Source organism: Passer montanus, unplaced genomic scaffold, assembly GCF_014805655.1.
Source record: "Passer montanus isolate IOZ18808 unplaced genomic scaffold, ASM1480565v1 scaffold97, whole genome shotgun sequence".
Taxonomy (NCBI): domain Eukaryota; kingdom Metazoa; phylum Chordata; class Aves; order Passeriformes; family Passeridae; genus Passer; species Passer montanus.
The window spans coordinates 873,811-888,047 of NW_024375145.1; the positions used below are offsets into that span (position 1 = coordinate 873,811).

The 14,237-nt window shown below is 41.2% G+C and overlaps 1 protein-coding gene across 1 annotated transcript in view; it reads left to right on the forward strand.

The window, feature by feature from the left end:
* Positions 1-14,237, forward strand: part of EDIL3 (EGF like repeats and discoidin domains 3) — a 242,251-nt gene that overhangs the window by 175,317 nt on the left and 52,697 nt on the right. The window contains exons 7-9 of the mRNA XM_039696365.1: positions 4,788-4,943; positions 6,018-6,162; positions 12,147-12,331. Coding sequence (XP_039552299.1) covers positions 4,788-4,943; positions 6,018-6,162; positions 12,147-12,331 — 486 coding nt within the window. The remainder of the gene's footprint in view (positions 1-4,787; positions 4,944-6,017; positions 6,163-12,146; positions 12,332-14,237) is intronic.

Genomic DNA, 14,237 nt, shown 5'->3' on the forward strand with positions numbered 1-14,237 from the left:
TAAGAGGAAGATGAACACCTTCCACTGGAGCTGTCCCAGTCCCTGCTGTTCTGTTACATTCACACATTATGATTCTGAATTTAATCTTCTTTTTTTCCTATGGTTCTAAGGTTTGTAAACCATGCTGAGAAGTTACTGATGGCCTTTGTTTTGTGGAGCCCTTTGGACTTGTTTATGAAAAGCAAACTCCTACATTAACTCACAGCTACCAGTGGAGCTGCACACACACCATGCAGATTTGCAGGACTGGTTCTGAATTGCCTCTGAAAATGGTGCACTGTACAATCAACAGGAACTCTTAAAATTACCTTGTTCATATTACCACTTTCTCCTAGAAAAAATTCTTCCTTGTTTATTTCCTTTGCAATACGGATTTTTTTTTCCAGGTTCCAGTAAAATCTAGATTGGGTATGTCTTCCTTGGTGTAGACAACAATTTAGCATCCCCAAACAGATTTCAGTGAATCACTGGAGTCCAAAGGATTAGTGAAAATTGTTTAATAGATAATCACTCCTACAGGACCAGTGCTGACAGCAATGAGCACAGCACCCTGGTCCCTTTTTCCCCTCCTGTGGAGAAAGGCCATGACTCTGTAACCTGCTGTGACCATCAGAGTGCTCTGTGTAATCACGGAGCTGGAAGGATTTTGGTGGTTAAAACAAACAAGATTAGAAGGAATTTCAGGGACTTCTTACACTAAAGGAGTTGATTTTATTCCCCAGCTCTCGGTCATACACTGCTCCAGGGGGTATCTGCCTCAAGTGATTTTATTTGATTTGTTTTGGCTACATGGATGAATTCAATGTGCAGTTTTTTACCCAGCAGAGGACCTGAGGTGGTGTTTCTTGCCACAGTCCCTGAACTCACATAAACTGAGCTGACTCCATGCCTGTGCTCTCCTTGTGCTTTCCTCCACACCAGCACAGTGACTTTGTACCATCCACCCTGTGTGTGGCATAATCCAGTTCTTGTACAGTCAGATTTAAACGCATTGGTGTCTGACTACTGGCTTCATTTTACACACAGTTTTATGTGAGCAACTCCATGTGCATCACTCATTCCAGTCCCAGAAATCCTCCTCATTGACATGCAAAGGCCATCAGAGCAGATTCCACAGCCTGCAGGTGTCAAGCAGAACCTTATCCAAGTTTCTAAAGTTCTTCATGCCATAAGGTTTTAGGGCACAGGGTGTGCTCGGACTGCAGCCAAATCCCTGGCATATCCTGGATGAGTCAAATCATTTGGGAGTCACAGGATGCAGGAGACCCCTCTGAGGTGGTGCTGAATGCAGGCTCTTGAGCAGAGATCAAGTGTCATGTCTGAATCCATTGCTCTTAAGAGAAATTGAAATGGTAAATGTTAAATGGCAAAACTGATCCTTTCTTTCTTTCTTTCTTTCTTTCTTTCTTTCTTTCTTTCTTTCTTTCTTTCTTTCTTTCTTTCTTTCTTTCTTTCTTTCTTTCTTTCTTTCTTTCTTTCTTTCTTTCTTTCTTTCTTTCTTTCTTTCTTTCTTTCTTTCTTTCTTTCTTTCTTTCTTTCTTTCTTTCTTTCTTTCTTTCTTTCTTTCTTTCTTTCTTTCTTTCTTTCTTTCTTTCTTTCTTTCTTTCTTTCTTTCTTTCTTTCTTTCTTTCTTTCTTTCTTTCTTTCTTTCTTTCTTTCTTTCTTTCTTTCTTTCTTTCTTTCTTTCTTTCTTTCTTTCTTTCTTTCTTTCTTTCTTTCTTTCTTTCTTTCCTTCCTTCCTTCCTTCCTTCCTTTCTTCTCTTTCTCTCTTTCTCTCTTTTCTCTCTTCCTCTTTGTAAGTAGACTCTTCAAATGTCTGTGCATGCATCTTCTTCTTGCAAGGCCTTTACCATGCCTTATTACTGAAATTACTGAAATAAATCTCTCAAAACACTATTGATCTTCTTTCATCATTGCTTTTTTCCAGTTCATCTAGGTAATGATAAGGGATCCTTAAGAAGTGAATGCATAACCTTTTTTAAAAAATATATGGTGTTCTTTTGTTCCTATCCTGGTGACTTTCACCTCTTTGTTTTAAAACATCACACATGTAATTAAAATGTATAATTTTCTCTCCTGGATCTTAATCCAGAAAGCAGACCTTCCTGAGCTGTTTTTCCCCCCTTACAATTGTCACAGAAAACCACATTTGAAAAAGGCTTTATTGCTGAAGGATGTAGTTCCCATTTCTTCAGAGCTTCCTACTGAAGTATATGAAATAGGAAAGATTTTTGGACCCTGCTTTGTTACAGCCATTGCTAAAGTTACAGCATTTTCAATTTTTGCTGAGGTTGAATTTGAAAAATTTAAAACACATTAAAGACCTCAAAGATACAAAGGGAAAATTAATTCCTGATGCATCTATATTCACTGAAAAGCATGGCATTAGCCCAGTAGGGATTTCTGTATAAGCAAGCCATGGGCATTTGAAAGCATTTCTTTTTTCCCACTTCACTGGGATTTTTCTGCAAACGTTGACAGGATGTGTAGAGCTTGGAAAACAAGGCAGCCTGGCTTTATTTCATATGTTGTATCAAGTTCAATACTGCTTAAAAATAAAGCTCAGTTTGTGACTCAAAGGATGGGCACTGATGAAGAAGTCCTCTAAAAGGAAAGATACTGCAAATGGGAATAGGACATCCAGTGGTTAATGCCGTGGTTTCATTAGAAATTATTCTTTGAGAGTAAACAGGGAAATAAAATCCCCATAAATTCTCATCCAAAACCCCAAAGACTATTACCTGGAAATAGAAAAATTGGTAATTAAGCTGAAAAAATATTAGTTATTTGCATCACTGGATCAAACAAAATTTGTTTGGTGTTGCATTATACATTCCTTTTCCCATGCAGTGAAATGTGAAGATGCTACCAGACAGCAAATAATCAATCTGGTTTCTGTTTCCCTGTGCTTTCTAATTTAGTTTTGCAGATGGTATTCACTTCATTATTAGCAATTTTGTAAATACATGGAAAATTGGTTTACTTGCCTATTAATTAATATTCTGAAATTCCACACAGAGAATGAACTACTCATAAGAGACTTACATAAATCTTTAACTGGATATTATTCCATGTTAGCTACATTTTTAATGTAGTTATGGGACTAATAGTAGTCTCTGGAGCTGTCCTTTTACAAATATAACATATTTATTTAATTTTGTTTTCCCCTCTGGGGGACCAGAAACTGGGGAAGAGAAGTTTTCCAAGGCTGAAAAAAGTAATGAATCTCTTTTAATTTATACCTGTCTGAATTCCTGTTGTGAGTCCATTCTCCCCACTGGAGCTTCAAATATTCCTGAGCTTTCCTGGTGTATGTGGAAAATCCTGCAAAAAAATCTGGTGGTTTTGTAGGAGGCTTCTCCTCTCTCAAGGGGTCTAAACCTTGTAAAAACACACATTGTTAATCTGAATGTATGTGGATGTTTAATAATTTCTTATAGGGGGAACTATGGTAAAACTATACCAAAAGCCAAGTATTCAAAAAAAAGTAGCAGAGAAATAGCTAGAGTCATTGAAAGAAAAGAAAATCCCAGAATAAAACACAAAATTCTACAGTTTGGACAAAGAAACCAGAGATTTCCTTCTGTGTACACAGAGAGATTTTAAAACACCAAAAGCCTGATCATCTTACATCCTTCACAGAGGTTAGATTTTATTACCAAGGGGGAGAAAGTCTTCAGGGCACAATGTAAACAATAAAGCAATTAAAGTATTTGGACAGCAGATCTGCCTCTGAGTCCTCCCATACCTGTGCTGGGACTGCTGCTCTGAACAGTGGGGACTGCACTGGATCAGCTCCAGCCACCAGGGAGCAAAGATAAAACTCATTTTGAGGAGACAAGTGCTAATGCAGTGTAATGTGTTATTTACCCTGTCCCACTTGTTTGCTCTCCAGTATTTCCACTCATCTCTTTGCACTGCACATCTGCCTGCACCTTCACACAGCTCTCATGGTGTGGCAGCTCTTTGCTGAGCTTCATTTGGTGCAAAAGTCACAGGTTTCAGCTGAGAGGGAGGGAGTGCAGCTGACACAGACTGCCTGACACTGTTGGGTTTGAATATCACACCCTGAGTTGCCAGGGTTGCCACGCCACAGGTGAGTAAAGCAGGCAGAGTTAAGGCTGCTGGAGTAATGTTGAATTTGTTCACTCTGAACCAACCTTCATTTTGTACTTCAAGGAGTTGTGTTCAGCTCACACAAGCACGCAAGGAGTGTTCACATCCACTGATTGGTATTTTGGTATTGACTGCTTTAGGATTAGCATCTTAGCCTTGATCACTAGGTATATGAATTTTCAGTGAGCATCAAGGAAAAGTCAAATTTCTTCACTGTCAGAACTTCCATGTAGTTTTAGTTTCACATGGAAGTTTTACTTGATGCTAACTTAAGGATCTTTTGTATGGTATTGGAAATTGGCTTCTAACAGAAGAGAAGATATAGCTTTTGGTAAATTATGACCCTGTTTCGTTTCCCTTTCAGGCAGGAAATATGGAGGAGCAACCCTACATGCCAAAATTAAGCAATATCCCAGTAATATTCAGTATATCCATAATATATGCGCACACATACAAGAAATAAGCATAGTCCAAGCTTTTGGTTCAATATTTTCTTTAATTTGTTTTATACATTTTGCACGTGAAATTCATGAAAGATAAAAGAATTAATGCAAGTACAAAAACAGTCATTTAAATGCTACACTTATGTGGTTTTTCCTCTCATTTAGGAAAAAAAAATTAAAGGAATCAAGGATTGTGTCCATCACCTTAACAGTGTGCTGTTATTTCAGATAAATCTCCAGAAGAAGATGCGAGTCACTGGAGTTATAACCCAAGGTGCCAAGAGGATTGGAAGTCCAGAATATGTAAAATCTTACAAAATTGCCTACAGTAATGATGGGAAGTCATGGACAATGTACAAAGTAAAAGGCACAAAAGAAGACATGGTAAGATAAAGTCATCTGTTACTGAATGCATCTCATGGTTTAGCTGCCTTCAGAAGTATGAGATGTCTCTGGTATTTAAGCCTAATTGCCTGGCAGTATGATATAGGTTTCACTGTTATTATTTTTCTGTGGGAGAAAAAAAAAGTCTACAAATTTGCATTTTCTCCCTGCTAAGAATTTCTTATACTTTAATTGATGGTTGCATAAATACTATTTCCCCAAGCTAGAATAATCCTGTTTATTACACTTAACTGATTTTCATATTAATTAGTTTACCAGTAATTACTCATTGCTCTGTTTTCAATTTCATTTTATTGCATTGGCAGATTAGCTTTAACCCTTGGAAACACAGAGCCCATTCATCAATGCTAATCTCTGTGCTGCACAAACAGTATCATCCAGCGGGGTGTGTGTGTTTACAGTTTATAGTTACCTCTTATTTTTGATGGAGCTGTGCACACAGAGCAGAAAAAAAAAACTTTACTGTGTAAGTTTGCATGGAACTCAGGCACTGTGCAGCATCAGATGTAGTTTCTCTATTAGGAAATTAAGATGTTGTGTGAAGAGGAGCATAATGAAAGGGAGATACACAGCAGAGGAATGTCTGGTTAGAGTGAAGGGTGAATAGAAAAATGCTGATGGGTTTAACTCTTCCCCTCTGTGATCAAGGGAGGGTTACAGTGCATTTCAGTGGGAGCTGGATCAGGTTTTTGAACCAGCGGGGAAAAAATAAACGCCAATCAGAGCAAATAATTGCAGGCTTAATTGAGCTGTGACTATTTCATACATTAATCAAGAGAAGAAGGCACAATCTAGTTGCATTAGGAGCTTCAGTTTCTGGGAGTGACAAGTCAGAGACCTTGGTTTGGCCCAGGTGGCAAAACCATCACAATACGGCACAGCAGGACATTCTGCTGGGAAAACTTGTGTCGGGCCCTGGCAGCGCTAAACCAGCTACAATTTGAGGAAAACCTCTCACAGACAGAGCAATTCAGGTGCTTTTGACACACAGGACTCCAGGGATCCTCCTGACACATTTTTTTTGTTGTTGTTGCAAACGTTGCTTCCCCGCAGGTGTTCCGTGGGAACGTGGACAACAACACGCCGTACGCCAACTCCTTCACGCCGCCCATCAAGGCCCAGTACATCCGGCTGTACCCCCAGGTGTGCAGGAGGCACTGCACCCTCAGGATGGAGCTGCTGGGCTGCGAGCTCACAGGTGGGACCTCCACAGCCCTCCACCCCCTCCAGCCGCTCCCGACCGCGCACATTTTGTCCCCGCTGCGAGATGCGCTTGGCCAGCCTGAGTTTGTCTAGCTCCTTTCATCCTCTTTATCTAGCTTTAAAAAAATCATGGAATCACAGAATCACCAGGTTGGAAGAGACTTTCAAGATCATTGAGTCCAACCCAGCCCCAACACCTCAACTAAACCCTGGCACCCAGTGCCACATCCAGGCTTTGTTAAACACACCCAGGGATGGTGAATCCACCACCTCCCCAGACAGACCACTCCTGAGCTTTATCACCCTTCCTGTAAAAACATTTTTCACCATTTCCATAAAAAACTTTTTCCTAACATCCAACCTAAATTTCCCTTGGTGCAGCTTGAGGCTGTCTTCTGGTTCTGTCAGTGCTGCCTGGAGAAAGAGCCCAGCCCCCACATGACTCCAACCACATTTCAGGAAATTGTAGAGAGTGGCAAGGTCACCTCTGAGTCTCCTTTTCTCCAGGCTGAGCACCCCCAGCTCCCTCAGTTGTTCCTCACAGGGTTTGTGTTCCAAGCCCCTCTCCAGCCTCCTTACCCTCCTCTGGATGTGCTTGTCCCAACGTCCTTCCTAAATTTGGGGGACAGAACTGGACACAGCACTCAAGATGTGGCCTCAGCAGTGCAACACTTGGCTGAGTGATGATGGGCACTTGCAGTGGGGCAGGAATGTGTCCCAATAAGGCTGTGTGGTATTAACCCATTAACACTTCATAATTTTTTTCCTGTGTGGGTTAATCTCCAGTTGGTCACAGCTTTCACAGAACCAATGAGCCTGGAGAAGAGCTCTGAGATCACCCAAGGCCTGAAAATTGTTCCTGAGCCCCAGAGCTGCTGGGGACCCTTGGCAGCAACAATTGTCACACCTGACTTGGGTAATTTCTCCTGGCTGTGGGGTGACACCACCCCTGTGCTGTGTGACATCCTCAGAGGGATAAGCCTGCTTCCTCTGGTGTCAAGGACCACTCCAATAAGATACAACTTGGTTGGGCTGCTTTAATCAAGATTTCAGTTTGGAATTGTTTTCTGGGTTTAGCAGAAGCAGGGATAACATGTTGTAGCAAAAAAGAAATGAAAAAGTGGACCCAATATAAACCTTCTTCAGATTCTTATTAAAGCTCTGAAATGTAAAGCCTGACCTCTAGCCACCTTCCTCAAGAACTGTGCTCCCTTACAAATTCAAAAAAAGCATGTAAATGTTTTATCCTTTTCCAAGGGATAAACCTTTTTACTGGTGGGAGCACTCCACTGATTCACTTAGGAGTGATTTTTGTGGCTGCCTCTTTACTCTACTAAAAATAGTCATCCAGTTCATGAGTGATACATCAAAACAGCTGGAGTTAAACAATTCTCAGTCAAAACCAGATCCAGAAATGAAAAGTTAATGCATTAATCTCAGTGCAGCCCTTTTCTAATATAGATAGGTTTAAGAGTAAATAGAAATCCTGTCTAGCTGTTTTGTTCTATTAGATTTTTTTTTTATCTCTTCCACTTCTGGAACCACAATTTAGAGTAAGTCCTTGCCAGAATGACTAGGAATTGTTTTGCTCAAAGAACTGTAAAAGCTAGTGAAGTGAATTAATTTCAGTGGTCTCCTAACAGTGTCAAGGTCATCATTTCTTAAACATGTGGACAGCTGAGGCTCAGCAGAGCAATTTCAACCTTACTGAAGGAAAGGTGTAATTACACAGACTAATTCACTCTTAATTCCAGGTGGTCTGCCTTGGGTGGAAAGGCACTTTGAGGTGCCTGCCTTTTCTGACATGCCCTGGTGAGAAAGGAGAGTGAGTAATAAACAGAGGGAGACTTGCAGCATTGGATCATCATACAGGCTAACTCCTTCTTAGGACAAACTCCAGCAAGATGTTCAGTGCAATCTGCTTTAGTCTCACAAATAGCTTTACTTACCAGGACCCACAGTCAGATCTCATTGAAAACCAGGATCAATGCTAGTGGAGCCAACCATCAATAAAGTAGGCATTAATTTTCATGGCCCTGTGTTCATGCCTTGCTTGTGTTTTGCACATCTTTGTGTCCTGCCCTCCCTTCCTTTCACAGAGTATTGATGTGAGGGGAAAAGCAGATCACAGCTACTGCTTATTAGAATGCCTTTATTCATTAAGCTGTTATTAATAGCAGCATCATCATTAATTGTTTTTAACAGCAGATCAGTTGTGTGTGGCTGTTAACAGCAGCTCACACAACAGTGTCACTTACTCATGGAACTCACTCTTGCATCTGCCTTCCTGCAGGCAGCCCCTGCAGTGTGCTGCTCACAGTCGTGTTTGTTGGTTCCTGTGCACCAATTCAGCCAGCTCTTGGTGTTTGGGGTTTCTCAGCTCCTGCAGAGGGATGTTGGCCCCCAGAACCTACACATCCCTGCGGGACTCACTCAGAGAAAGATCCTGAGTGTGCAATTTTCATCTCCTTCAGGCATGCTGCTCCCTGGTAACTATTTCTGGATGCTAATGATGCCTTGTGAAGGCAGGCCTAGAAGAGAGGTTAGATGCAGCTGAAGCATAAAGCAGGGATTTATTAAAAGGATCTTCTCCATAGATCCACCTTGGGCAGCATCAGAGCCCAGCCAGGGCTGCCCCCAAGATGAACCCAACTTGAACCAAAATGGTCCCGAAATGAACCCAAGATGAACCAAAATGGCACAAAATGAACCCAGGATGAACCAAAATGGCACAAAATGAACCCAAGAGAAACCCAAATGGTCCCAAAATGCACCCAAGATGAACCCAAATGGCCCCAAAATGCACGAGCGCTGCCGGGGTCTCTCCCTGGGCTCAGCTCTGCTCCATGTGCACATTGCAGTTCAGTGTCCAACCCCAGCTGCAGCCCCTGCAGTCCCATCCTTGTTTTTCTCTCTGCAGCCCACGGGCTTTGTGCTCCTGGGCTGAGACTGGGATCATTTGTCCTTGGTGCTGGAGCAGGAATTGTTTTGTGTCCCTGCTCTGTGCACAGAGCTCACCATGCCCTCATGTGAAGCCCAGACCCACACACTAAAGCAGCACAGAATCTGAAAAAACTAAAAACTAAAACCTGAGTCATCACTAACAGTCCCTGTAGGCACCATTCACACAAAACTGACACACAGGGGGACTTTATCACACCTGCAGTTAAAGATAGGTTAGCCTTTCCTCATTTGTCCTCAGAACTGTGTAATCTGGAAAGAAATTCTATACTTGTTATTTATAGGCCAGGTTGGGGCTTTAAAACATCAAGGTTTAATAAAAAGTGTCCCTGCCCATGGCAAAGGGGTTGGAACTAGATTTGCAACTAGATGATCTTAAGATCCCTCTCAACATGAACCATTCTATGATTCAAAAATATGAAAAAAGAATTTTAAATCTCTCAATTTTTAGGAAAAAACCCCCAAAACACGGTATGAATCAAAACAAAATCACCATTGCCCTCAAATAAGTGACATATGCTGCTTTTGCCACTAACAAATTTTTGTCTGAGACAAGATTCATCATGACTGTTGCAGGCAGATCCTTTTGTGGGTTTCCCTTTGTTATACTGGATATTGAATATTTCCTTTGAGGGTTTAAGCTTTTTCAAAGGTAGAGGAAGATGAGGGGCATAGCATGGATGCAGACTGAAGAGTAAGAGGTTCTGCCCTCTGTAGAGTCAACAGAGAAAAACCTTCGTATTTATTCATCCAATTTTCAGGTGCTAATCCCCACTCTTTCTCGTTATTTCTGTTCTCCTCTTCCATCAAGCTAGACCAAATAGGACCTGCAAAGTTATACCTGGTTAGACTTAAACATACAGAGGTATCAGGCATAATTTATCACAGATTGGAGGTATCCAAAGCATCTCAGACATTCCAGCCCGAGATGCTCCACTGGGCATAGCCATGTGTCTGCACCAGCTATCTCCGACTTCAACAGATTTCAAAATTGAAAAATGGAAATTGAATCCTCTCACAGGGACATTGGAAAGCAAATTTAAAGGTACAGTGCAGTGAAGAGGATATGTTTCAGGGACATATAAGCATTGTGGTAAGCACACACCTTTGAGGGATGACACAAAGCCCTGTGCTGGTTTGATGACCCCATCCTTTGTGCTGGGGGTTACAGCTCTGTCATCCAGCCACAATCTCCTGTGGCAGGGGCTGGGAAGCTGCTGCTCTCTGTGACACACCACCAAGACATCCTGACACCTGTGTGCATCACGTTTGCCTCTTCAGATCCTCACTGTTCTTCTCACTTTCTCCCGCTACCTTCAACAACTGTCTTCCCACCCGCTTTGGGGCCACAGAGAAGGCAGGCGAGTGTAAAATCCCATTAATTCATGCACGCATGCACAGGCACACAGGCAGGCACAGCTGTTGCTTCATAAATCAATAATAATACTCAGAAAAGATAGAACTGGTTTTGATGGATTGGGCCAGCACTGAATCACAGCTTTGACAACCCATGGTTTTGTGACAGGAGCCTCCTTAGCATTCCTCGGATGAAACATTCTTGCTGACAGTCCTTGTGATCCTAGAGTGATACTTCAGAATTTAATAATAAGCAAAGCCCCTCTCCAAAGCAGCAGATTAGTCTCTCTTATTTCTATTATCAACTTCTTCCTCCCACTCCCAGGAAAATTGCTTTGTTGTGTTTTTGAATGAGTCCATTCTACAGACAAGGCTGTGCCATTTCCATTTGTGCACTGAGAATCAATTATCTAAGACTGTTTTTTGAGGTTTTTTTCAAAAGTTAACTCTGTTTTGTCTTGGCTTTTGATTTGTTTGTTTGGGTTTGTTTTGTTTGTTTTTGTTGTTTTTAATTTAACATGAAGCATGTCAATATTCAAATTTTAAATACAGTAGATGCTGCATTAAAGATCATGTTGGTAGTAATATAACTGCACATATGCAGGTTTTTGACTGCTGGGACAGAAAGGAAATGAGAAAATAGCCTTTTTTTTCCCATCTCCATCTTTTCCATCTTTCACTTTACCCCAATTATCAAGTGTCATTCCACCCCTCCAGCCATACATCCACCTTTCCTGTCCTCTCAGCAGCCTTCTCTCTCTCAGCCATTTGCCTTTCTTTTTCTGATTTCTTTGTTAAAATCTTAGAACCATGCAGTTCATCTGCCTTCCCTGGTTTCCAGTCCTTTTGTTTCAGTGTGCTGCCTCATCTTGTTTCCTCCCTCTTCTGCATCCAAATGTGCCTTCCACATTCCCAGCACACAGCAGCAAGGCAGAGGAACACAGAGCCACTTATCAATTTTTATTTTTATCTTTCTTCACGCTGAACAGAGAAGGGAGAAGCCCAAGATCTATCTTTCCTACAGCAAAATAACTCAATGGTGTGGGATGTCCACAAACAAATAAGCCATTAACTATTGATTTCTCCTAAGTGATATCCTCCTACTGTCCTCCCTCCACAATTGTTTTTCTGTGCACTCTCCCTTCTTCAATGGGATTTTGGGCCTTCTGGATTTTTATCTAGATGTCAAATTATTCAAAATTGTAAAAGAACTCAGTGCTTTTTAACATTTCACTGCAGCAGTCCTTTTAAGAAAAAATAATGTTTGTTCAGTAAGCAAACACATGGTGGATGTGAGGTGGCATAAAAGCAGAAGGAAAATCAAACAGAACAGGGGAAACAATATTTTCCTGCGGGAGAGGAAAATAAAAATAAGAAAAGCACAGACAAAAGTCATCTTTTCATTTTGTTTTGCATCATAAATTTATGCCAGAGTAAAATATGTTGAATTCTCTATCTCGATTTTGACTCACCCGAGCAATTGTTGAAGCAAAGTGCCTTGAATTGACTATTTTTCATTTATTTGTTTTCAAGCGTCTTCAACAATAGTCTTGATTACATCTTTTTCTCCAAGCATTGCAGGTTTTCTCTGCCATAACAGAAAGCCTAAACCCCTGACAGAGACAAGCAGGTAGTGCCACTGATCTTGCCCTGCTGTTCCAGGTTGCTCTGAGCCCCTGGGGATGAAATCAGGACACATCCAGGACTTCCAGATCACTGCCTCCAGCGTTTTCCGTACCCTCAACATGGACATGTTTGCCTGGGAGCCCAGGAAAGCCCGGCTGGACAAGCAAGGCAAAGTCAATGCCTGGACCTCCGGCCACAATGACCAGTCACAGTGGTTGCAGGTAAATTTTCACGTGGATTTTCCCAGATGTTTGTCTTCTTTGTGTTTCAGGCATGAGGATGGTTCTCTAGTTCACTTTTATAGTCAAATTCTTCTGTTTCTGCCTATAACCCTTCCCAAATCTGCCACAAGCTCTGAAAGCCCAACATATCTTCATGTTTTTGTTGTCACAGCTGCAGGAAAATCTACTCAGGGATGCCTCCACTAGCCCCAGTTTTCCTTTGTTAATGAACAGAAATGGTGGTTGCAGATCTGATTCACTGAATTCCCCTCAATTGCTGAGAGAGATGAGTTTATTTTCCTCCCTTCTGCCCTTCCAAGGCTTCGTGGAAAAGCATATTTACTTTCAGCTCTGTGCACCTCAGCGAATCCCACGCATAGGAATTATCTTTGTCTAATTGAGGCTGCCCAAAATTACCTTCTGACAGGACTCTGGAGCCAGCAAGACTGATTCAGCCCCTGAATCCATTATAAACCTGTGCACAGGGGTTGTTTTCAGCCCAGGAGTGATTCATACAACTCACTAATGTGAGAGATTTCAATAAATCACCAGTGTGGAAGCTTGTTTGACCAGCCACTGACACATTTACATTTTTTGAACTGTTGAAAATAGCAGTGTTTTCAGTCAGCTGCCACTTTGCACTGCAGCTCTCAGTGGGAAGCCTCAATAGCACCAGACATGGCTACTAACCCCCTGCAATCTCTCCACATATAAATTATGACATATTAGCCTTTTTTGCCTACAGCTGCTAAGCAAGTTAGGAATATGATTACTTTTTTTTTCTCCCAAGTTTACACACTTTTCATAAAATGAAGGAGAAATTGTCCTATGTGTTTAACTTTGGAATAGCTGGAGATCCTGGAATCTGCTGAAATTCATTTAAAGCAGCATGTTGGAAGAGCAGTTAGTAACTTCTGGAGAGGATGAACATTTTATTGCTGTGTTTTATGGTAGAGAAGCAGATGAAAATGTTTTTCCACAGGAAAGAGAGGTGGTTGCACCATATTTTAGCCCCATCAGTCAAACCAAGGGTGTGCAGAGGCTCCACAGAAATTTCCTGTTGTGTGTTCTTGCTCCTGTGGATGACAGTGTATTTTTAATTTACTACAGATGGCAAGGGGCTGCATAGTTAATCCCTATATTTTCAAAATTTTCAGGCTGTTGTAGTCTTTTTATATTTGAATTTACCTGAACCTGCAAATTTAATCTGATCAGTTGCACTGTCTCTTCAACTCTTTGAACTATAAGGAATAATTTTTTATTGTCTGGTTAAAAAGAAAGTTGTGAAGAAATAGTCATCTTTTAGTTGGTTTTTCAAATGGCTATGAATTGAGTTCAACAATTCCACAGGAATATTAACAATCTACCTTTTATACATAATGATATTTCCTCCAAAAAGGATCCTAACATTTCATGTTTGGGAGAAAAGTAAAAGAAAAAATAAAAACCACCAAAACTGAACCCCAAAAGGCATAAAATCCACTTTTTTTTTTAGTGCTTAAGGTGGTCATTAGCTTCTGCTACAGGCTGGTTATTTACGCCAAAAGGCATAAAATCCACTTTTTTTTTCAGTGCTTAAGGTGGTCATTAGCTTCTGCTACAGGCTGGTTATTCTGAATTCAGGCCATGACTAGAGGCAGTCTCATATGCTTCCAGAGTAGGTAATGATTCTGTAACAGAGACATGTCTATCATTTGAATTCATCTGTTCATTCTTGTCCTCCCTGCTGGTAGTTCTCTGTGGGCTTTTTGGTGGTTTTTCTTTTCCTCAAAACGCAGAGTATTATAGTGAAGCCTTATAACACACTGACTGAAAGGTTTATCACCCTGCTGCTGCTTCCACGGAGTTTAGTCAAAACACATTTGTAAGGAAAAGCGTGTGAAAGCCAATGTGTCTGCATGCCCTA